The 23,925-nt window shown below is 48.3% G+C and overlaps 1 protein-coding gene across 2 annotated transcripts in view; it reads right to left on the reverse strand.

Annotated features, from left to right (window-relative positions):
* Window positions 1-23,925, reverse strand: part of KDSR (3-ketodihydrosphingosine reductase) — a 44,980-nt gene that overhangs the window by 4,736 nt on the left and 16,319 nt on the right. The window contains exons 4-9 of one of the 2 annotated variants that reach the window (XM_060174007.1): window positions 21,521-21,586; window positions 21,235-21,330; window positions 17,574-17,765; window positions 7,687-7,770; window positions 5,122-5,205; window positions 1,501-1,602 (exon numbers count right to left, since the gene is read on the reverse strand). In XM_060174007.1, the coding sequence (XP_060029990.1) occupies window positions 1,501-1,602; window positions 5,122-5,205; window positions 7,687-7,770; window positions 17,574-17,765; window positions 21,235-21,330; window positions 21,521-21,586 (624 nt within the window). The remainder of the gene's footprint in view (window positions 1-1,500; window positions 1,603-5,121; window positions 5,206-7,686; window positions 7,771-17,573; window positions 17,766-21,234; window positions 21,331-21,520; window positions 21,587-23,925) is intronic. The other variant, XM_060174008.1, reaches the window with a different exon arrangement.

Genomic DNA, 23,925 nt, shown 5'->3' on the forward strand with positions numbered 1-23,925 from the left:
AAGAATTTCTAACAAGAGAGAGAAAGGGAGGGAGGGAGGGAAGGGAGGGCTGCGCAGTGGCATACCTGATTGAGTGCACATGTTACAATACACAAGGACCCAGGTTCAAGCTCCTGGTCCTCACCTGCAGGGGAAGCTTCATGAGCAGTGAAACAGAGATACAGGTGTCTCTCTTTCTCTCCCCTTCCTAACTTTCCTCCTCTCTCAATTTCTCTCTGTCCTATCAAATTAAACTAGAATATAAACATATATGTGTGTGTGTGTGTGTATATATATATATACATATACATATACATATATATATATATATATATATATTATACAGAAAAAGAGAAAGTAAGAAAGAACAGAGAAAAGAATGAGAGAGAAAAAGAAAAGAGTGTGTTGTGGTCTGGGAAATGGTGTAGTGGATAAAAAAGCATTGGACTCTCCAGCAAGACCTCCGGAGTTTAACATGTACCAGAGTGAGGTCTCGCTGGCTCTCTCTCTCTCTCTCTCTCTCTCTGCTATCTTTCTCGTTAATAAATAAAATCTAAAAGAGAGAGTGTGTGTCCAATGGCTATGGTGAAATCAGATAGAGGCAAAACCCCTGCACCCATAAACAAACAGATAAATATTTTAATAAAGGGCATCATACTACAAAAAGCAACATTTTCTTTCTGTCTTCCATTGTTTTTCTTCTTTTGGCTAAAGCACCCCTCAGTTCTGGCACACAGCAGCGGTGCCAGGGATGGAACCTGGGTCCTTGCACATGCAAGTCCTGTGCTCTGCTGCTGAGCTGTCTGTCTCCCAGGCCAACGAAACATTTTCAGATATGCAACTGTCTGTATTTTCAAGGAGAGGAAGAGAAAAGGAAGATCACTACTCTGCCCTCCATGGAGAGGACAGCATGTATCCACTGGAGCCAAGGGAACTTTTCAGAGAGAGAGAGAGAGAGAGAGAGAGATCCAGATACCACTTCACCACCCACAGAGACCTCTTGGTGCTCTCCATGATGTTCCCATATGATGCTGGGGATTGAACCCAGGGCCTCATGTGTGGTTCAGCTTTACCTGTTGAGCTGTCTCCTTACACTTAGTCCTCTGTGACCTGACTGGTCTGGAAAAGGATTTCTAGTCTAGCATTCCAGAACTTTCAGCAAAGCCACCCTGGAGGACTCCAGACAGAATCCCATTCTCCCAAAACTCCGACTCAGTGCGTCTTAGCAGAGAACCCAGGTTACCAGCCCGGGAGCAGAGGTAATGTTCTAGCTCTCTGCCCACAGCGCCCAGTGCTTCAGACGCCCCTTCCCCCAGCCCCAACTTCCTCCAGTGATATCTTGAACCTCCTTCTCATCTAAGAACCTCTGGAAGAGGAAGAGAAAAAGTTAACAAGTGAATAAGGGTTCTTTCCATGCCCGGATACAGTGACTAAGTATCCCTTCAGCCTTTGCTCACTGAGGTCGGAAGTGAAGCTCTGTCTGTCTGTCTGTCACCTGTCTAGCAGTCCGATTCCACTTACCTGCTGGAGTCCCTCAGTGATGGAGGTTACCGGAGCCATTCCACAGGTCAGGGCTGACAGCATGTACCCATCAGAGCCAAGAGAACTGTTAAAATTTCCTTGCTGCAGAGGTGGGAGGAGAGAAAACAAAAGCCACCGCGGTAGCACAGGAGGCATCACGTCAGCTCACTGCGTCCGCAGTGACAACAGGTGTGCGCTCACTACTGGGGGGCAGCGTGCATTCTGGCCCGAACAAGAGGCAACAAACCACGCGGCAGGGGCAGGAGGCAGATAGCATAATGGTTATGCAAAGAAAGTCTCATGTCTGAGGCTCCAAAGGCCCAGGTTCAATCCCTCAAACCACCATAAGCCAGAGCTGAGCAGTGCTCTGGTAAAAAGAAAAACAAAAAACAAAACAAATAAACAAACAAACCAAAAAAAAAAAAAAAACCCACGCAACATAAATGAGCATGGCCTTAGCAGACGGGCTAAACAACGACATGGGAAGTGCTCAAATATATGGATCCAGGACTCTGGGGATCCTGAGGATTCATAAGAACAAAAGAGATGTCAGAGTAATACTAAGATGTTGGGAAAGGGTGGGGAGGGGAGGCGGGGGTGGCACACCTGACTGAGTACACAGTGTGCAAGGACACAGGTTCAAGCCCCTGTTTCCCACCTACAGGGGAAAGCTTTGTGAGTGGTGAAGCAGGGCTGCAGGTGTTACTCTCCCTCTTCCATCTCAATTTCTGCCTGTCTCTATCCAACAAACAAAGATAATTTAAAAAATAATAATTGAAAGAAAGGAAGAGAGGGAGGGAAGGAGAAACAGAGAGAGAGATTGAAAGAGGTAGCCAGCAACTTTTTCTGCTATGTGCCACACTAAGGCAGGGGTGACCTTGAACTTGCCACTCTGCCGTAGGATAGCCTTTTCATACGAACAAATGCTGGACTGGCCATCTCTGCTCATGCAGGCTTGCGTATGGGAAGACATTTTATGGAACATAAATAGAGTGAGTCCAATTTCAAGGAAAATTGGTTGCTTTGGTGGCCAATGTTAAAAGCTGAGCCTTCTGGGGAAAATGAAGTCTTGTGGAAACTTTTCTTTGCCATCTTGAGACTGTCAGCTCCCCAATATGGTAAGATGAGCTGCTATAGTAACGATTAAAAATTTTTGACAACCGAATGAACCCATATTTTCCAAATGACTAAGGTGTCATTTTACGAAGTCTTAAGTGGGTATGAAACACTTTAAGTACAAGTCAGACTCATCGATTCCGATGGAACAGCAAACAAAAAGCTCGCTGATGTATTTTCCAACTCCAACTAACCTTTTTTTTTTTTTTTTTTGCCACCAGGGTTATTGCTGGGGCTCAGTGCCTGCACCATGAATCCACTGCTCCTAGAGGCCATCTTTCCCCCTTCTGTTGCCCTTGTTGTTATAGCCTTGTTGTGGTTATTATTGTTGTTGTTGATGTCATTCGTTGTTGGATAGGACAGAGAGAAATGGAGAGAGATGGGGAAGACAGAGAGGGGGAGAGAAAGATAGACACCTGCAGACCTGCTTCACTGCCTGTGAAGTGACTCCCCTGTAGGTGGGGAGCCAGAGGCTCGAACTGGGATCCTTATGCCGGTCCCTGTACTTTGCGCCACGTGCACTTAACCCACTGCGCTACCACCCGACCCCCCCAACTAGCTATCATTCACTGGGTTTTGGATTAATATAATTATCAACAAAAATGCCCACACAGTAGTCCTTTCTTCAAACCACTGGCCTGTCTAAAACCAGTTTTTTAAAAAATTTATTATCTTTATTCATTCACTGGATAGAGACAGCCAGAAATCAAGAGGGTAGGGGGTTGATAGAAAGACAAAAGCTTTCCCCCCATAGGTGGGGACTGGGGGCTCGAATCCAGGTCCTTGCACATTGTAATGTGTGCTCAACCAGGTGTGCTAGCCCTCAGCCCCAAGACCAGATTCTGTTGACATTTCAAAATGACATTCTAACAAACTGAAGGGAGACGTCGCTACGAGGGTCCAGCTCTGTCTTCCACTAGTACGGACCTTAGAGCCTGATGGGATTTAAAACACAGCCTCCCTTCTCACTGAACTTGGTTTTGAAAAAGAACTGTTGTACCAAATCATCACAGTGGGTGGGGGAGATAGCATAATGGCTATGTGTGGTGACCCCAACAGGAGTTTGGGACTATGAGCACACAAATGACGTCACCCTGAGGAGGTGCTTCAGAGAAGGGGATGTATAAAAGCAGGGGACTTGGAGCGCGTGAGTCTCTCTGGCTGCTGCTGCTTCTCCTGGTCGGAAGCATCTCGGGGAGGTGCGCCAGGCATCTGTCATGGCGACTTCTCCTGGGAACTGAACACGTGTGACTCTGCTAGCCGGTAAAATTTTTGACCCCTCTACAGCCATGAGCAACCTTTACCAGAGCTGATAATTGTTTATCTTATGGGACTAAACTTTTGATAACTATACTCAGACTTCACAGACCTAGCGTACTCTTAACCCTTGATGATAAGTGTTTATTCTGCCTCTTACCTGTTTCATCCTAATAAACCATGTATTGTTTAAACCCGTTCCCAGCTCCCGCTGTGAATCCTTTTACGCACCAACCCCTTTTCTAAGTTACATAACAGCTATATACATAGACTCTAGTGTCTGAAGCTTCAAGGTCCTAGGCTCAATCTCCTATACCACTATAAGCCATAAATAAGTCAGAGCTGAGTAGTGCTCTTGTTAAAAAAAAAACAATAAAAACATTACAGAGGGCTGAAAGTCAGCAGCACCAGAGCGCAGCAGCTGGGCTCAAAGTGTGAGGTGTCCGTGGGCTGACGGCACTGTCCTCTTCTGTTTGCCACCAGAGTTGTCACTGCAGCATGGCTGGTACCCGCTCGAGTCACTGCTCCTGCCTGGCAGCCATTTTGCTGTCTCTGTGCTCTCACACTCCATCAAAGAGAGGAGACACCACAGCACCACTCCACCGCTCGTGAAGCTTCCCCCGCTGGTGCTTTCACGGATCGAGGCTGGGGTCCTTCCTTGCCTACAGTAACCTGAGCACGCTCCCAGGTGAGCTAGCTACTGATCCCTAATGAGAGTCCATTCTTATCAGTGCACATCTGGGAAAATGACACCAGGGGCCTTTCTTTTTTTTTTTTTGCCTCCAGCATTATCGCTGGGGCTCAGTGTCAGCATTACAAACCCACTGCTCCTGGCGGCCATCTTGACCATTTTTTATTGGATATTTATTTATTTATTTATTCCCTTTTGTTGTCCGTGTTGTGTGTTGTAGTAGGATCCCAGTTCGAGGCCCCAGCTCCCCACCTACAGGGAGATTGCTTCATAAGCGGTGAAGCAGGTCTGCAGGTGTCTGTCTTTCCCTCCCACTGTCTTCCCCTCCACTCTCCATTTCTCTCTGTCCTATCTAACAACAATGACATCAATAACAACAACTACAACAATAAAAAAAGGGCAACAAAAGGGAAAATAAATAGTGAAAGAAAGAAAGAAAGAAAGAAAGTCCAGTGTAATTTGTATTTTGAAAGAAAACCTGGGACACCTTGTCAGCAGCACAGCGGCACCCCGCCAGCCCCCTCCCCATCCCACACCCCCCCCCCCACTGTACTTACGATGGCATCTTTAACGATCTGTTTGGCCACCTGTTCTGGTTTGCAAATTGCCGTGGTCTCTGAAATAAGGCGGGTCTCCAGAGGCTGAAAGGAAGGGCAAATACCAATCAATCAATCGATCATTCTCACGAGCCAGCCTCTCGGCTATAAACAATTCCAATCTCTACCTATGAGCAAGTAAAGACAAGTCCAGTGTCGACTGTAAACCATTAATCCTCCAATAAACAGAGTATAATAAAACAAAGAAAGAACTTGTACACTAAAATAAAATAAAGACAAGCTCAGGAGCTGACCGGTGGTACACCTGGTGGAGTGTATCTGTTATAATGTGCAAGGACCTGGGTTCAAGCCCTTGGTCTCCTCCTGCAGGGAGGAAGCTTCACAGTGGTAGAGCAGAGCTGCAGGTCCCCAGCCCAGCAGAGGCCTCTTACAGGGTCCTGAGAACACAGGGAGGAGGCTGCGAGAGGAAACACTGGGTGGTGCCTGGCATGATCCGGGCTCCAAAAGCCCAGAAGTTGGCCTTCAGCTTTCCAGAAGCTGCCTGCAGGTCCCTCTCAATAGTCACCCAGCTCCAAAGACCTGTCCTGAATTCTGAACTGGCATTAATGTCCCTTTCACCTATTTTTTTTTAATGATACATTTATTTAATTTGATGAGAGAGGGAAAGGGAGGGGAAAAAGGGAGAGGAAAGAGAGATAGAGGGAAAGGAGAGAGGAAGAGGGAGAGGAAAATTTAAGAAAGAGGGAGGAGAGAGAAGGAAAAAGAAAATGAGATCAGTGGAGGAGAGGGAGACGAGGAGAGGGGAGAGGGGAGAGAGAGAGAGAGAGAGAGAGAAAGGAAACGGAGAGGGGAAAACCAACTGAACATCAAAGAAACATGCTCACGGAGAAGTCCCCAGATTTGCTGGCTTGGCATCAAACAAAAGACTGTTGACCAAGTGCTGCAAACCTGCCTGGCAGATGCTTGTTCGCTCCAAGCTGGGCCATTTGGCCAGCGCTTATTTCTCTGAAACAGCAGTGGTTATACCAGATCAAGCCCAAGAAACGTGGGGGTTGGGGTGAGTGAGGCACGTTCAAAATCAGACACATCTCCTGGAAAATACACCATGTGTGGAGCATAAGTGCCAACTTGCGTGCCTCCAAGACTCACACAGACTGTTGTTACTAGGAAGGAGAAAAACCAGTGTGCCTGAGTTGAGTGGTGCTCTGCTCTCTCCTGCACTGTCCCAGTGAAGCAATATCAACTCTGTGGCAAAACAGGGCAAGGGCAAGAGAAAAGAAACTACAGCCGGCTCAGCATTCAGGGGCAGCTTTTGGAGTGAGGTGGCCACTGGGATGGACACAAGGCCAAGTCGGGCAAGACCCCACCGAGGCTCCAGCCCAGAAGGGAGCGCAAGGTAATGACTTCACACTGATCCCCGTCCATTTTAACTGGCTACCTACTGGCTCAAAGCAAGGCAGAAAGTGCCCTGTTTTTGTTTGGTTGGTTGTTTTTTAATATTTATTTATTTATTTTTCCCCTTTGGTACCCTTGTTCTTTTATTGTTGTAGTTATTATTGTCATCGTTGTTGGATAGGACAGAGAGAAATGGAGAGAGGAGGGGAAGACAGAGAGGGGGAGAGAAAGATAAGACACCTGCAGACCTGCTTCACCGCCTGTGAAGCGACTCCCCTGCAGGTGGGAACTGGGACCCTTAGATGCTGGTCCTTGTGTTTTGTGCAATGTGCACTTAATCCACTGCACTACCACCCGACCCCTTGTTTGGTTGGTCATTTTCTGGAGTATGAATTAAAAGCCTTATGCAGGCATGTTCACTGAGGGGTTTTGCTGCCCCAAGTTCTAAAATTCTATCTTTCTAGAAGGAGAAAAAAAGAGACAGAGAGAAAGAAAAAAAAAGGGGGGGGAGGAGGGAAGGAGAGCAAGACAGGGGGAAAATAAACAGAAAAGAGAAATAAAAAGAAGGAAAGGGAAAAAAGGAGGGGAAAGGACAAGGAAGGAGAGAGAAAGCAACAGCAAAGAAAAAGAGGGGCAGAAGTAGACAGCATAATGCTTATGCAAAGAGACTCTCATGCCTGAGGCTCCAAAGTCCCAGGTTCAACCCCTTGCCCGACCATAAAGCAGAGAGCTGAGCAGTGCTCTGGTAAAAAGAAAAAAGAGAAAGAACAAAGAGAAAAGTAAAGGAAGAAGGAAAGAGAAAGCCATCCTCTTTTTTAAATTTTTTAATTTTTATTATTTTGGATGTACAGAGAAAGTAGTTGACAGGGAAGAGAGAAACAGAGGAGACAGAGAGAGACACCTACAGTACTGTTTCACCGCTCATGAAGCTCCCCGCTGCAGGTGATGACTGGGGCCTGGAACCCAGGTCCTGGGGCATGGTAACATGTGCACTCAGCCAGGTGCACCACTGCCCAGCCCCGCAAAAGCCAGCCTTATTGCAACACACATGCGTGTATGCAAAGACACACACACACACACACACACACACACACAGAGGAAAGGGTTTCAGGCTGAAGAGTGCGGCAGAAATCTGCAAGAGGATAGAAAGATGGGGGGGGGAGGACTCACCTTGGTTTTGTTCTCCTCTGCCAGCCCCGGGGTGTCTGTGTCGGGAGGGTAGGCCACCGTGATGTACACGTTGTACGGCTTCACCTGTGAGTCAGAAACAACACGACCCTCAGTGAGGAAACACCTATTTGTCTGTCGCTCTCCCCGCTGATCACTGCATCACACACCTGCCCGCTCGGTCTCTGGGGTGGCACAGCTTAACACTGAGTCCGCAAGAGACAACTTCCCTGAATGAGTCAGCAGACTCTCTCCATGAGGACAGTGTGGGAATCAAGGCCCCTGCAACCTGGGAAGTGGCACAGTGGATAAAGCATCAGCTTCCCCAGCATGAAGTCCCGAGTTCAATCCCCAGGATCACATGTACTAGAGTGATGCGCTGGGTCCCCCTATCCCTTTCTGTCTTATGTTAACAAATGAATAAAATCTAGGGGCCGGGTGCTGATGAGAGCGCACACATTACCGCACACAGGGACGCAGACCCAAGCCCCTGGGCCCCACCTGCAGGGGGAGGCTTCATGAGCTCCTCACTTCCTCCTTAATTTCTGTCTTTATCCAGAATAAGTAAATAAATATTTTAACTGGATAAATAAAATCTAAAGAAAGAGGAAGGAAGGGAGGGGGGAGAGAAAGAAGGGAGGGGAGAGAGAGAGAGAGAGAGAATATGAAGGCCCAAATCTCACCTGCACCTCTACTCTGAGAAGCAGCTGGACCCCAGGAGTGGGAATCCCCCCCTTCCCTGTGTTTTGTTTGCCTGTTGTCATCAGAATGATCACTGGGGCTCAGTGCTGGCACGATGAATCCACTGCTCTCAGAGGCCATTTTTTTCTATGTGTTTATATACTGTATTTTTGACAGGACAGAGAGAAATTAGGAGGAGGGGATACAGAGGGAGAGAGAATAGAGACACCTGCAAACCTAATTCACCGCTGGAAAATCTTCCCCTTTGCAGACTGGTAGCAAGGACTCGAACCTGGGTCCTTACACATGGTAGGTAATGTGTGGGCTCACCACAAGCCCCCCAACTCATCTTTTTTCTTATCTATTTATTTTTTCTCCAGGGTTATTGCTGGGGGCTTGGTGCCTGCATTACAAATCCACTGCTCCTGGGGGCCATTTTCCCCCGTTTTGTTGCCCATGTTGTTGTGATTATTATTGTTGCCATTGCTATTGTTGTTGGATAGGACAGAGAGAAATCGAGAGAAGAGGGGAAGACAGAGAGGGGAAGAGAAAGACAGAAACCTGCAGACCTGCTTCACCGCCCATGAAGCGACCCCGCTGGGGGTGGGAGGCTGGGGGCTCAAACTGGTATCCTTATGCCGGTCCTTGCACTTCATGCCAAGTACGCTTAACCCACTGTGCTTCTGCACGCCCCCCTCATTTTTCTTTCTTAAGGTGATAAGACTCCTTCCTCTTCGCCCTCCACGTACACCTCCAGGTACACACCTGGACCCCTAATTGTCCCTTCCAGGTTGGCAGCCACTGCAGTCACCGCCTCCCTCTAGGGGGCAGCAGTCACCTCCTTGTCCCACAGAGCCAGTTCCATCCAGCCTCAAGTGCATCCTGCAGAGGCTCGGACCCTGAGCTGTAAGGCCACATCTCCTTGCTCCTCCCAGTGTGAGGACAGGTGCTCAGGCCGCCATACCTGGTGCCGGGACCCGCACTCCAACTCCCACCTGTCAATTCTTCTAACTTCCTTTCCCTTAGATGCTTCCTAGGGTAAGGAGGTGGCCTGGCCATAGGGTGCATGCATGAGGCCCTGGGTTCAGTCCCCAGTGCTGCTGGAACACCATGGACAGCACCAGGGGAAGCAGAGGGAAGCTGGAATAGTGTTTTGGCCTCAAAAACAACATTAAAAAGAATTAAGTCTGGGAGTTGGTACCATGGCAGAGCACATGTGTGAGATCCACGCATTCAGTTTCTGACTCTGCAGAAAAAAAATGAATGAGGGAACGGATACAAAAACAGAGAGGTTGGGGGTGGGGCAGTGGTGTACCAGGTTAATTGCATGCGGCGCGAAGCACAAGGACCAGCCTAAGGATCCTGGTCCAAGCCCCGGGCTCCCCACCTGCAAGGGGGTTGCTCCACAGTGAAGCAGGTCTGCAGATGTCTTTCTCTCCCCCTCTCTGTCTTCCCCTCCTCTCTCCATTTTTCTCTGTCCTATCCAACGACGACAACAACAACAAAATGGAAAAGATGGCCACCAGAGGCAGTGGATTTGTAGTGCAGGTACTGAGCCCCATGATAACACTGGAGGCAAGTAAATAAACAAATAAATAAATAAATAAATAAGGGAGTCGGGCAGTAGCAGTAGCGCAGTGGGTTAAGCGCACATGGCACTAAGTGCATGGACCGGCAGAAGGATCCCGATTCGAGCCCCCTGGCTCCCCAACTGCAGGGGAGTCGATTCACAGGCGGTGAAGCAGGTCTGCAGGCTTCTGTCTTTCTCTCCCTCTTCTGTCTTCCCCTCCTCTCTCCATTTCTCTCTGTCCTATCCAACAACGACATCATCAATAACAACAACAGTAACTACAACAATAAAAAACAACAAGGGCAACAAAAAGGAAAATAAATATTTAAAAAAATTAAATAATAATAAATAAATAGATAAACAGGGAGGCTGGGTGGTGATACACCTGGGTGAGTGCACACATTACCATGTGCAAGACATGGGTTTGAGCCCCCAGTCCCTACCGGAGGGGGGAAGTCTCATGAGCGGTGTCTGTCCTCTCTCCCTCTCTACTTCCCTCTCCCCTCTCCATTTCTGTCTGTCCTAGCAAAGAAAAGAGGGGGGTAAAAAAAAAGTGAAAATGGCCACTGGAAGCAGGAAACTCAAAGTGCAGGCGTCAAACTCCAGAGGTAACCCTGGTGGCAAAACGAACAAGCAAACGGGGCCCTGGGACACGGCACAGAAGAGTATGGGGCTTCCAGGTGTGTAGTCCCAAGTTCAAGTCCTGCCGCCACACACACCAGCGGTGTTCTTGGCTCACTCTCTCTCTAATAGAAAAAGCATACAAATAAATAAATAAATATACAAGCAAGCAAGCAAGCAGTGAGGCAAGAGGTAAGAATGAAGGAGAGTCAGAGCAGACATCCCGATGCTGGGAGGCAGCTGGGCTCAGAGCTGATGCAGAAAGCACCACCAGGCAGTCAGGTGGAGTGGGACCTTATGGGAAGGCGAGTCCTGACTGGGCAGCAGAAAAGCCTTCTGGAATGACTGGGGCGTGTGCACAGGACAAGGAAGGAGGCCACCCTGCATCTGAGGAGGCTGAACAGAGACCTCCAGCCTCTCCTGGCCTCAGCCAGAAGCTGCCAGCACAGCCCTCTCTCCCCGCTCCCTCTGTGGTTCCAGTCCTGGGGGTGAAACTGGGAGGGGGAGGGGAGGGCACTCTCAAGGCCCTGGCACCCAGCCTGGAAGGTGCAGCGGCAAGAGGCCTCCCAGGGTGTGAGAACCGCCTCCCTGCTCCCTCCTACTATCCCTCCTTGCTCCCTCCCGCTGTCCCGGGCCTGTTGCTTCAAAGCCTCACTCTGCTCAGCTGCAGCCCTGGAGGGGGTGTGGGGGTGGCCTGCTCTTTTGCTGCTCAGAGACCAGAGATAAGCAACTCCAACAAAAAATCCAGGGAGGGTCATTCAAGAAACTGCCTGCAGCTGGGGCTCAGCCATGGTCTCTGGGGGTGTCTCTTCTGCCCCGCCCCCCTGCCCTGCCCCCCAAATATGTAAGTAAGGGCTTTCAGAGCAGCATTCTCCTGGGGCAAGACCACAGACTGTTAGGGCCAGGAGACACCCTGATCCCCTCCTGGGTGTTGGCACCCTCTCTACAAACTCAAGAATCACAGTCGTCTCTTGGTGTGGGCTCAGACACCCCTGTAGCTCATACCCTGTTTTATTCAGTTGTTCAGCAATTACTTCCTGAGTGGCTTCTATATGCTAGTGTCCTAAGAACTCAGCATAAGGCTGTAAACAAAACAGAAGCTCCAAGGGCTGTGGGAGATGGCTCAGCGGGTAAGGCGCACAGCTTACTGCAAGTGGGATCGTTGGGCTGACCTAACTCAACAGGGAAGCACCACGGACAGCAGCAGGGTAGACTCTATGGAGGGCGAGGCCGTGCTTTAGTGTCTCTCCCCCTCTCTCTTCTCTCTGTCTCTTTGTATATCTATAGAATTACAACAATCGGGCTGGGAAAGAGACACCGCAGGCACACGAGCCATCCGTTCGTTCCCCTGCACAAAGTAAAACTACAACAATCTCCAAAGCTCACACAACTTGTCATCTCTTAGAAATCTTGGTCCAGAAACTTGCTCGAAGGCTGGGCAGAGGTACCCTTGGTAGAGCACACACACAGGACCATGCGCACAGACCCAGGTTCAAACTCACAGTCCCCAGCTATGGTGGGGGGGGGGGGCTTCATGAGCAGTGGAGCAGTTCTACAGGAGTCTCTCCTTCTCTCTCTCTCGTTTCCCCCCCATCTCTTTCTGTCTCTCACCTCTATCCAAAAAGAAGATTAGTTCAGGCGGTGGCACAGTGGATAAAACACCAGACTCTCAAGCATGATGATGTCCCAAGTTCAATCCCTAGCAGCACATGTACCAGAGCAACGTCTGGTTGTTTCTTTTTTTCAATCATTGTTGTGATTATTATTATTGTTGTTGTTGTCACTGTTGGATAGGACAGAGAAAAATAAAGAGAGGAGGGGAAGACAGAGGGGGAGAGAAAGATAGACACCTGCAGATCTGCTCCACCGCCTGCGAAGCGACCCCCCTACAGGTGGGGAGCCGGGGCCTCAAACCGGCATCCCCAAGCTGGTCCCTGCACCTCGCGCCGCGTGTGCTTAACCCGCTGTGCCACCGCCCGACCCCCTGTCTGGTTGTTTCTATCTTCTCCTGTCTCTCTCATTAAGAAATGAAATCTGAAAGGAAAGAAGGAAGGAAGGAAGGAAAAGAAATAAATGGTGAAAAATGGTGCCAGGAACAGTGGAGCTGTGTGGCCACCGAGCCCCAGTGAGAATTCCAGTGGCCAAACAAGGAAACCAAAGCCTGCTCAAGTGGACATGCACTAACCTTGAACCTATGAACTCAGCGGAAGAGGAAACACAGTCAGCCCCCCTCGCTGGCTGTCGCTAAGAGCCCACTTGACTCAGAAAGTCACCATCTTTGCTAAGAATGTGGACCCACAGGGTTTGGCAAAGACCTGCCCAGCTCTGCTGGTGCCCATTCTCTGTCTCCCAGCCCCTCCTATGCAGCTATTTCCCTGTCACCTGCCCTCAGCCCCCAGCAGGAAGAGCCGCCGGCTCCAGTGCCACTTCACGTCAAGGTGACAGGCTGGACCTGAGAGGGCTGACTTCACGCACCTCAGAGGGGGGAGACGGCTGGACAGGCTATTGCTGCTGCAGGAAGTTCTAGAATTTAAGCTCTAGCTCATTCCTAGACAGTGCTGGAAGAGACTGAGCTGAGGACAAGAAGAGCAGGGTTGGGGGCTGTTTAAGGACACAAGGACCCGGGTTCAAGCCCATGCTCCTCACCTGCAGGGAGGATGCTTCATGAGTGGTGAAGCAGGTCTGCAGGTGTCTCTCTTTCTCTATCTCCCCTCCCCTCTCAATGTCTCTCTGTCCTGTCAAATAAATAGAGAAAGAAAAAAACAGCACTGGGAGAGTAGATGTATAATAACAGCACAGAGCCCCTGCAATAGCCCTGGTGGCAATAAAATAAGAAAGAAAGAAAGAAAGAAAGAAAGAAAGAAAGAAAGAAAGAAAGAAAGAAAGAAAGAAAGAGAGAGAGAGAGAAAGAAAGAGAGAGAAAGAAAGAGAGAGAGAGAGAGAGAGAGAGAGAAGGAAGGGAAGGGAAGGGAAGGAAGGAAGGAAGGAAGGGAGGGAGGAAGGAAGATCAAGGCCCCATCTTGCTGGCACTTACTGAGTCTCTGTTACCCCATCTATGGTTATAAGCCATAACTCACTACAAAAGTTTGTCTTCTAAACTGAGTGGAAAGCAAATTAATTTTTTGCAGGTTTTTTTTCTGGTGTTGGGGAATGAACACAGGGTCTCATGCAGGCATGATACCACCAGCAGGAAACTTCCTGGGAACAACTTTCTCCGTCTTTACTTCAAAGAGAGAGTGAGCAAAAGAAAAGGAACTGGGTGAGATAGACAGAATGAGAGGAGAGACACCATTCACCACTCCACCCATCATGAAGGCCCCCCTGGCACTGCCATACACTTCCAAGGCTCACACAGTGGCTCATAGTAAGGCATGCCCTCTACCTGTTAAGCTATCTCCCAGGTCCTTAAATTCTCTCTACATTTGAGACTGGGGTGACAGCATAATGGTTATGCAAAAGGACTCTCGTGCCTGAGGTTCCAAGGTTCCAGGTTCAATCCCTAGCACCACCAGAAGCCAGAGCTGAGCAGTGATCTAGTTAAAACGAAACCAAACAAACAAGCCAAGAAAACATTCTCCCTAAATGACTCCTACAAATAAAACCTTTCTTTCTTTTTTTTTTTTCTCCCTCCAGGGTTATTGCTGGGCTCAGTGCCTGCACCATGAATCCACCGCTCCTGGAGGCCATTTTTCCCCCTTTTTGTTGCCCTTGTTGTTGTAGCCTCGTTGTGGTTATTATTATTGCCATTGTTGATGTTGTTCGTTGTTGGATAGGACAGAGAGAAATGGAGAGAGGAGGGGAAGACAGAGAGGGGAAGAGAAAGATAGATACCTGCAGACCTGCTTCACTGCCTGTAAACGACTCCCCTGCAGGTGGGGAGCCGGGGGCTCAAATCGGGATCCTTATGCTGGTCCTTGCGCTTTACGCCACATGCGCTTAACCCATTGCGCCACCGCCCAACCCCCACATAAAACATTTCTAGGGTTCTACTTTAGTTTGGGGGTGCAGGGTTGAAGTGGATAGGGAGATCTAAGAGTTGATTAAACCAGAAAGGATTATCAAAAGTCCACAAAGCCTGGGCGGTTCTAAAGGTTTCATTCACTGAGAACACAGCCAACCTTGACCAAACTGACTAGACTGTCCAGGTTCCAGAAACATAATACCCTCAGCCTGCAGAGAAATGGCAAATCATGTTTCCTGTCTCTTTTTCTTTTTAATAGAATGTGTTTTCATTGAAAGAATGAGAAACAAAACCTTACACTCTACCCACTGAGCTGCGGCCCAAAAACATCAGCTATTTTTCGATGCAAGTTCTCTGATGAGCAAAGGCAATGTCGATTGTGGGATTTTATTTCCCTACAGAGCTATCGTGCCCAGTGTGCTGGCCTGATCTTTTTCTGGCTCACGCAGGGAGGCTGCTGATGGAGCCCAGAGATGGGAAGGAGGGACGGGCTGGCAAGTCCAGGCAGGAAGTTGAGTGGCGTGGGACCCACACTTGTCACAGAGGCCTTGGGGATTGTCTGCCCATGCCACTGACTGCCTCTGCCTTCTCTTTACGTAAACATCCTCCCACTGCAGGATCCTCTCAGACCTCAAACCTCGCCCTCAGTCACTGCCCCGGCCCCATCCTGCAAGGTCAGAACTGGCAGCCAAGACAGAAGCCCTAATGCAGGGCAGGCAGGGGAGACAGGTCAGCATGAGAGCACAGGACCTGCATGCCTGAGGCCCCAGGTTCAATCCCTGGGGTTGCATATGCCAGAGCTGAGCTGTGCCTGGGTCTCTCTTGCTCAGAAGAACAAATAAATCTGAGAGGCAGGGTGGTGGTACAATCAGTTGAGCACATGTCACCATACTCAAGGACCCAGGTTCAAGTCCCTGGTCCACACCTGTGGGTGGGGAGGGGGAGGAGAGCTTCATGAGCTGTGAAGCAATGTCGCAGGTCTCTCTCCTTCTCTCTCTCTCTCTCTCTCCTATTTCCCCTTCCCCTCTGGGTTTCTCAGTCTCTATCCAGTAAAGAAATAAAAGTACAAATAAAATATTAAAAATATGTATTTTAAAAATCCTTTTCAGGGGGCCAGGTGGTGGCACATACGTCACAGTGTGCAAGTACCCAGGTTTAAGCCCCTCGTCCCCATCTGCATAGGAAAAACTTCACAAGTGGTGAAGCAGGGCTGCAGGTGGCTATCTCTCTTCCTCTCTCTCTATCTGCTCTCCCTTCTCAATTTCTCTGTCTCTATCCAATTTTTTTTTAAAGATTTAAAAAATCCTTTTCAAAAGGTTACAAACTATGTTTCGAAGAGGAAGAAAGTTCCAGTGATCAGAGCTTTCCTTCCTGAAGCTCCCCTCTTCCTCCCAGCTTTCTAATTCCAGAGCAAAGGGTTCAACTGCCAGCCAGAGGAAGGAGGCCCCTTCTGGCCTGAATTCTGCACCCCTCCCTCATGCAGAGAGGCAGGAAGCACACCCTCAGGCAGCGAAAGTCCACTGTGTGGCTCTGAGCTGCTCAGTAAGTCACTGCAAACTCAGTTTCACTCGCTCTGGGGAGGCGTCACAGCAGCCTCCCTCCTTTCACAAAACTGCATTAAGATAACGCAGTTAAAAGGCCCACAGACAGCCGAACCAGCAGGCCAGGCGCCGTGACCTGGATTCAAGTCCCACATACCACAGGGGAACACAGCAGTCAGCACCGATGGAACTTCACAGATGAAGTGCTGCTGTTTCTCCTCTCTTTCTCCCTTTCTAACTAAAAAACAAGAACGATACTTAATTAATCAGACCTCTCAGCGAGAGACAGCTCACCAGATCGAATATGTGTCTCGTCATGTGACCATGAGTCCCAGGTTTAGTCCCAGGCACCACCAGGGAGATGCCATGGCAATGGGGGAAGTCGTGGTATTGCTCCCTCTCTGTCTCTGTCTCAGTAAAGTCAGCCTGGGAACTATGAAGTCAGCTAGCTCCCATCCACCATCATGCAGCTGTTCGAGCTTCACTGGATGGGCCACTACTCAGCCCTTCCAAGCAGTCCTCCCCAGCCCTCCCCCCACAGAGCACTGCTCAGCTCTGGCTTATGCGGGTGCTGGGGGTTGAACCTGGGACCTTCGGTACCTCAGGCATGAAAGTCTTCTTGCATAGCCATTATGCTATTTTTCTCCAGCCCCTCTATCTATTCTTTATTTTATTTTTTTAAATTTATTTTTGCCTCCAGGGTTATCGCTGGGGCTCGAATCCACTGCTCCTTGAGGCCATTTTTTCCATTTTGTTGCCCTTGTTGTTTATTGTTGTTGTTATTGCTGTCATTGTTGTTGGATAGGACAGAAATTGAGAGAGGAGGGGAAGACGGAGAGGGAAAGAAAGAAAGACACCTGCAGACCTGCTTCACCGCTGGTGAAGCGATCCCCCTGCAGGTGGGGAGCCGGGCGCTCGAACCAGGATCCTTACTCCGGTCCTTGCGCTTCACACCACGTGTGCTTAACCCATTGTGCTACCACCCAGCCCCCCATCTATTCTATCTATCTATCTGCCCCTTCCTTCTCGTTTCTTTCTGCCCTATTAAATAAAGGGGGCAATGGCCACTAGCAACAGTGGATCAAGCCCCAGTGATAACCCTAGTGACAATAAAAAAATAAAAATAAATAAATAAATAAAATAAAAGGAGGAGGAGGAAGGCATAAGGAGGAAGAAGGGAGAGGGAAGAGGGAGGAAGGAGATGAACACGAAAAAGGAGGAGGTAATGGAGGAAGAGAAGAAAAAGAAGGAGGAAGAGGAAGAGGAGGAAGAGGAGAAATGACTTGAGTACTCAGGACATCAACTTAACCAAACAGAAGCCTCGCACCCTCTCTGGTCCGTCCTTGTGGCAAACTTCACAGACTGAGCGCCAGGCGCAGTCAAACCCAATGACGGTCCCTCTGCGCTTCTCAAACGTCGCGTCTACTGTCCCAGAGGAAACACAGGCGCAAGTGGCAAAGGGACACGGGCCGGGGGGTGGGGAGTCCACGCAAAGCCAGGCCGGGCCCTCCCTCACCTCCATCTGCAGAGCTTCGGCCAGGCCCCGGAGGGCGAACTTGGATGCGGAGTAGGCGGTGAAGCCGAACAACCCCAGCTGGCCCGCCTGTGAGGACACGAAGACGATCCTGCCCACACGCCGCTCCTTCATGGTGGTGATGACGGCGCGGCTGGGGTACACGCTGCCCAGGTAGTTGAGGCTCATCAGTCTCTGTGGGGGACACAGGACAGGTGAGGGTGTGGGGTGACGCCACTCTGTTTCCCTGCCAGCCAGACTGACTGCGGACCTGACGTGTGCAGAGTGGGAGGAGGCTTATGAGAATAAGGGGCTGAGAAACCAGTACAGTCGTAAGGTAATGCAAAAGACTTGTGACTGAGACTCCAAGGTCCCAGATTCAATCCTTGGTACCAGCATAACCCTCGAACTAGCTTATTTTATTTTTTTCAACAGACAAGAGAGAGAAATTGAAATGGGAGGGGGAGATAGGAGCGAGATACCTGCAGACCTGTTTCATCATTTGTGAAACTCCCCCACCACCACCACCACCACAGAAGGGGCCTGGGGGCTTGAACCTGGATCCCTGTGCACTGTGATGTGTGTGCTAAACCAGATTTGCCAATGCCAGGCCCCTGACATGCATATTTATTATTTGGTTTTGCAAAGACCAGTTTTCAAGGCCATGAATGTTTTCTTTATGTCTTTAAATATACTAATGTATTTATCGGATAGAAACAGCCAGAAATCAAGAGAAGGAGAGAATAGAAAAAGAGAAAGACACCTGCAGCATTGCTTCATGACTCGTGAAGCTTGCCCCTTGCAAATAGGGGAGATGGTGTAATGGTTCTGCAACAATACTGACTGTCCCAAGTTCAATTCCCAGCACCACCATAAGCCAGAAATGAGTAGTACTCTGGTTTCTCTTGCCCTCTCCCTCATTAAAATATATAATAATTGTAATATACATTCAAAAAGTAACCTTAGTTTACCGTTATGCCTTTATTTAAAATCTTTACTAATGGGGCATAAATTTTTAAAATTTATTTTAAAATGTATTTTATCTTCTTCATTTATTGCGTATTGAGAGGCAAAGGAGGACACAGGGAGGGAGAGGGAGAGAGAGAGAGAGAGAGACACCTGCAGCTCCTTTTCACCACTCCTGAAGCTTTCCCCCTGCAGGTGGAGACAGGGACTTGAACTTACGTCCCAGTGCATCTGAACATCTTGACCAAGTGTGCACTGCCCAGCCCCTCACTGTAACTTTATATTTTACTGTGATTCTGGGGGTTGAAGCAAGGTCCTAATGCATGTACCAATATTTCTCAGTAGCATCCCCAGTCCATCTTCCTTTTTTTTTAAGGATTTTATTTTTGCCACCAATTTGTTAACCTATTATTTTGATAATAAAAGCTCTAGAATTGTACTGTGGTGTGGGAAAATAAGAAATGTTATGCATGTACAAACTATTGGATCTACTGTTGACTGTAAAGCACTAATCCTCCAGTAAAGAAATTTAAAAAAAAATTATGTGAATAAGGGGATGAGAAACTAGTACAGTAGTAAGGTAATGCAAAAGACTTGTGTCTGGGACTCCAAGGTCCCAGATTTGGTACCAGCATAAACCAGAGTTGAACACTGCTCTGGTGGAAGGAAGGAAGGAAGGAAGGAAGGAAGGAAGGAAGGAAGGAAGGAAGGAAGGGGAGTGGAGGAAAAAGAAAGGAAGGAAGGAGGGAAGGAAGGAAGGAAGGAGAAAGGGAGAGGGGAAGGAAGGGAGAAAGAAAGACAGGAAATAAAGAAAAGGAGGGAAGGAAGGAAGACAGGAAGAGAGTTGGAGGAAGTGGAGGAGGAAGGAAGAAAGAAAAAATGAAAGAGGACAACAAGAAAGGGAAAATAAATATAAAAAAAAAAAAGAAAAAATGAAAGACAGGAATGGAGAAAGAGATGGAAAGAAGGAAGGAAGGAAGGAACGGAGGGAGGGAGGGATAGGTATCTGAACAGATGACACACCAGACCATGCCCCTACTGTGGCTGCCCTTAGAGGCCTCACTAAATCTGTCAGATTATAGACTTGTCAAGTCAAGAACCCACATGAGCAAAGAAAGTAACTGGTCACATTTTAAAAGTGGAAGAGAGAGTGAAAGGTGATAACTAACTTGGCAGGAAGCTGACTGCTAATGAGGGAGAGGGAACAGAAACTCAGGACCACGCGGCAGGAAGCCCAGGAGACCCAAGCAGCTCCTGGTGTCTCTGGGGATTGGTGTGTGTGTGTGTGTGTGGGGGGGGTGTCATGGGACTGAAAGACAGAACTACTGACTGTGTCCTTGTTTACAAATAAAAACGGTGCAAATCCATAATTCCAACCACAGATTTCAACAGACTGCTTTCCATCACTGACAAAACAAATGGACACCCACTCTACAAAGGCGTGCAGAGAGCTAGCTCACCAAGACAAGTGTGTGTGCATCTTGCCAGGCTCGAGCGCCGGGTTGGAAGTCCTAAAAATTGATGTGTGAGCTCAGTGTATGGCAAAGCACAAGTCACCAGCAAAGGAGACACAGACTGTGTTGACAGGTTGAAAAACTCAGCGTTATTGTCAGCTCTCCTACAAACAGATCTCTAGTCAACGGAACCCCAGTCAACAATTTAAAATAAGACTCACTCCCACCTACAGACAGATTATTAAAAAGCCAGGGCAGTGGTGCACCTGGTTGAGCACACATGCTACAGTGTGCAAGGACCCGGGTTCCAGCCCCCAGTCCCCACCTGCAGGGGGGAAGCTTCACAAGCAGTGAAGCAGAGCTGCAGCTCTCTTTCTCTCTCCCCCTCCCTCCCTCTCAATTTCTCTCCATCTCTAAGAAATAAAGAAAATTGTTTAAGATTCTTTCTTAAAAGTCACAGCCCCAAGAAATCCACTAACAGGATTAAGTGAGGGGAGCCTGCTGGGGTCCCCAGGCCTTCAGTTCCTAAGGCTTAGGTTTCTTTTCTTTTCTTTTTAAATATTTATTTATTTATTCCCTTTTGTTGCCCTAGTTGTTTTTATTGTTGTAGTTATTGTTGTTGTCATTGTTGGATAGGACAGAGAGAAATGGAGAGAGGAGGGGGAAGACAGAGAGGGGGAGAGAAAGACAGACACCTGCAGACCTGCTTCACCGCCTGTGAAGCGACTCCCCTGCAGGTGGGGAGCCGGGGGCTCAAACCGGGATCCTTATGTCGGCCCTTGTGCTTTGTGCCACGTGCACTTGAGCCGCTGCGCTACCGCCCGACTCCCAAGGCTCAGGTTTCAACACCAAGCTGCTTGAACCTGGGTCCTTGAGCCTGGTACTATGTGCATTTAACTAGGTCCGCCACCACCCAGCCCCCTCCTGAGTTCATTCTTCAGTGCTCCCACACAAAAACGTCCTGAAAGTTGACATGAAGATCCAATGAGGATAGTCCTTTGTACGTGCCAGGAGGTCACACTCTTGATTCGCCAACTGAGGAAACCCAGGTTTCCTGATCTGTCTAAAGATTCATATTGTGGCTTTGGGCCCAACCCCCTGGACACCCTTCTTCGAGGCTTCTAAAGCTCCTATGAGATCTGAATGGGCTTCAGTGACTTCATTCGTAAGGCATCAAGCCAGGGAACTGACCCACACTTAGGACACGGGCTGCTTCAACGAGTGGCTAGTCAGTTGTCACTCACCTCAAAAGTACTCACTTCCAGATCCTCAAACTTCCCGGACAGCGACATCCCTGCACAGTTGACAAGCATGTCCACTGGACCCAGTTTCTCCTGTGCCTGGAGAAATTGATCAGGATAGACATGAGAAGACAGAGAGAAGAAATGATACTTGGCAGCAAATCAATACAGATCTATGACGCCACTCCCTCCCAGAGGCGAGACAGGCTGATGCCAGGCCACTGCGCACAGGGGCAGGACCACCCACCCCAAAGGCCCAGCAATGCCTCCCCGCGGCCCTGCTTCCCACCTGCTTTATGACGTTCTCCACCTGGCTGTAGTCTTGAGACACGTCGACTGATATACAGAGCACCACCTGGTTGAAAGAGAAAGCGGTCACCGAAGCATTGTAGGTATCACAAACGATCTCAAAGGCTTTGCTTTTAATTTGAAGGCAATTCTTTTCTTTTCCTTATTTTTTTATTTTATTTTATTTATTTGTTTCCCCTTTTGGTGCCCTTGTTGTCTTTTTATTGTTGTTGTAGTTATTATTGTTATTGGTGTCATTGTTGTTGGATAGGACCGAGAGAAATGGAGAAAGGAGGGGAAGACAGAGGGGGGAGAGAAAGACAGACACCTGCAGACCTGCTTCACCGCCTGTGAAGCGACTCCCTTGCAGGTGGGGAACCAGGGGCTCGAACCGGGTTCCTTATGCCAGTCCTTGCGCTTTCCGCCACATGGGCTTAACCCGCTGCGCTACCGCCAGACTCCCTTTTCTTTTCCTTGTTTGTTTGTTTTACTGCCACCAGGATTATAGCTGGGGCTCAGTGTCTGCATAATGAATACAGAACTCCCAGAAGATATGTTGTTCATTTTCTTTTCTCTCTCTCCTTTCTCTCTCTCTCTCCCTCTTTTATTACCACCAGGGTTACCGCTGGGGCTCAGTGCCTGCATGATGAATACAACACTCCTAGCAGCCATTTTTCCCCTCCGCTCCCCTCCGCTCCCCTCCCCTCCCCTCCCCTCCCCTCCCCTCCCCTCCCCTTCCCTTCCTTTTCCTTTCCTTCTCTTCCCTTCCCATTCCTTTCCTATTGCCACCAGGGTTGCCAGTGGGGCTCAGTGCCAGCACTACAAATCCACTCCTGGTGACCATTTTTTCCCCTTCTGTTTTTATTTCATAGAACAGAGAAAAATTAAGAAGGGAGAGGGAGAGAAAGAGGGTGAGAAAAGATAGACCCCTGCAGAGCTGCTTCACCTCGACTGAAGGCTCCCCACCGCTGGGCAGCCAGGGCTGAAGCCCAGGTCCTCGCACAGTGATGTGGGTGTTCAACCAGGTGTGGCACCACACACACTCCAGTAATTCCTTTTTTTTTTTTTGCCTCGGGGGTTATTGCTGGGGCTTGGTGCCTGCACTACGAATCCACTGCTCCTGGAGGCTAATTTTTCCATTTTTTATAGGATAGGACTGAGAGAAATTGAGAGAGATGGGGAAGATAGAGAGGCAGACAGAAAGGTAGGCACACACAACCAAAAAAGAAAACTACAGACCAATATCTCTGATGAACATAGATGCTAAAATACTGAACAAAATTCTAGCCAACCGGATACAGCAGTACATTAAAAAGATTGTTCATCATGACCAAGTGGGGTTTATCCCAGGGATGCAAGGTTGGTTTAATATACGTAAATCAATCAATGTGATCCACCACATCAACAAAAGCAAGACCAAAAACCACATGGTCATATCAATAGATGCAGAGAAAGCCTTTGACAAAATACAACATCGCTTTATGATCAAAACACTACAAAAAATGGGAATAGATGGAAAATTCCTGAAGATAGTGGAGTCTATATATAGCAAACCTACAGCCAACATCATACTCAATGGTGAAAAACTGGAAGCATTTCCACTCAGATCAGGTACTAGACACGGATGCCCACTATCACCATTACTATTCAACATAGTGTTGGAAGTTCTTGCTATAGCAATCAGGCAGGAGAAAGGAATTAAAGGGATACAGATTGGAAGAGAAAAAGTCAAACTCTCCCTATTTGCAGATGACATGATAGTATACACAGAAAAACCTAAGGAATCCAGCAAGAAGCTTTTGGAAATCATCAGGAAATACAGTAAGGTGTCAGGCTACAAAATTAGCATTCAAAAGTCAGTCGCATTCCTCTATGCAAACACTAAGCTAGAAGAAATTGGAATCCAGAAATCAATTCCTTTTACTATAGCAACAAAAACAATAAAATATCTAGGAGTAAACCTAACCAAAGAAGTGAAAGACTTGTATACTGAAAATTATGAGTCACTACTCAAGGAAATTGAAAAAGACACAAAGAAGTGGAAAGATATTCCATGTTTATGGGTTGGTAGAATTAGCATTATCAAAATGAATATGCTACCCAGAGCCATCTACAAATTTAATGCTATCCCCATCAAGATCCCAAGCACATTTTTTAGGAGAATAGAACAAATGCTACAAATGTTTATATGGAACCAGAAAAGACCTAGAATTGCCAAAACAGTCTTGAGAAAAAAGAACAGAACCAGAGGCATCACACTCCCAGATCTCAAACTGTATTATAGGGCCATTGTCATCAAAACTGCTTGGTACTGGAACATGAACAGACACACTGACCAGTGGAATAGAATTGAGAGCCCAGAAGTGAGCCCCCACACCTATGGAAAACTAATCTTTGACAAAGGGG

This window comes from Erinaceus europaeus, chromosome 15 (genome assembly GCF_950295315.1).
Source record: "Erinaceus europaeus chromosome 15, mEriEur2.1, whole genome shotgun sequence".
NCBI lineage: Eukaryota > Metazoa > Chordata > Mammalia > Eulipotyphla > Erinaceidae > Erinaceus > Erinaceus europaeus.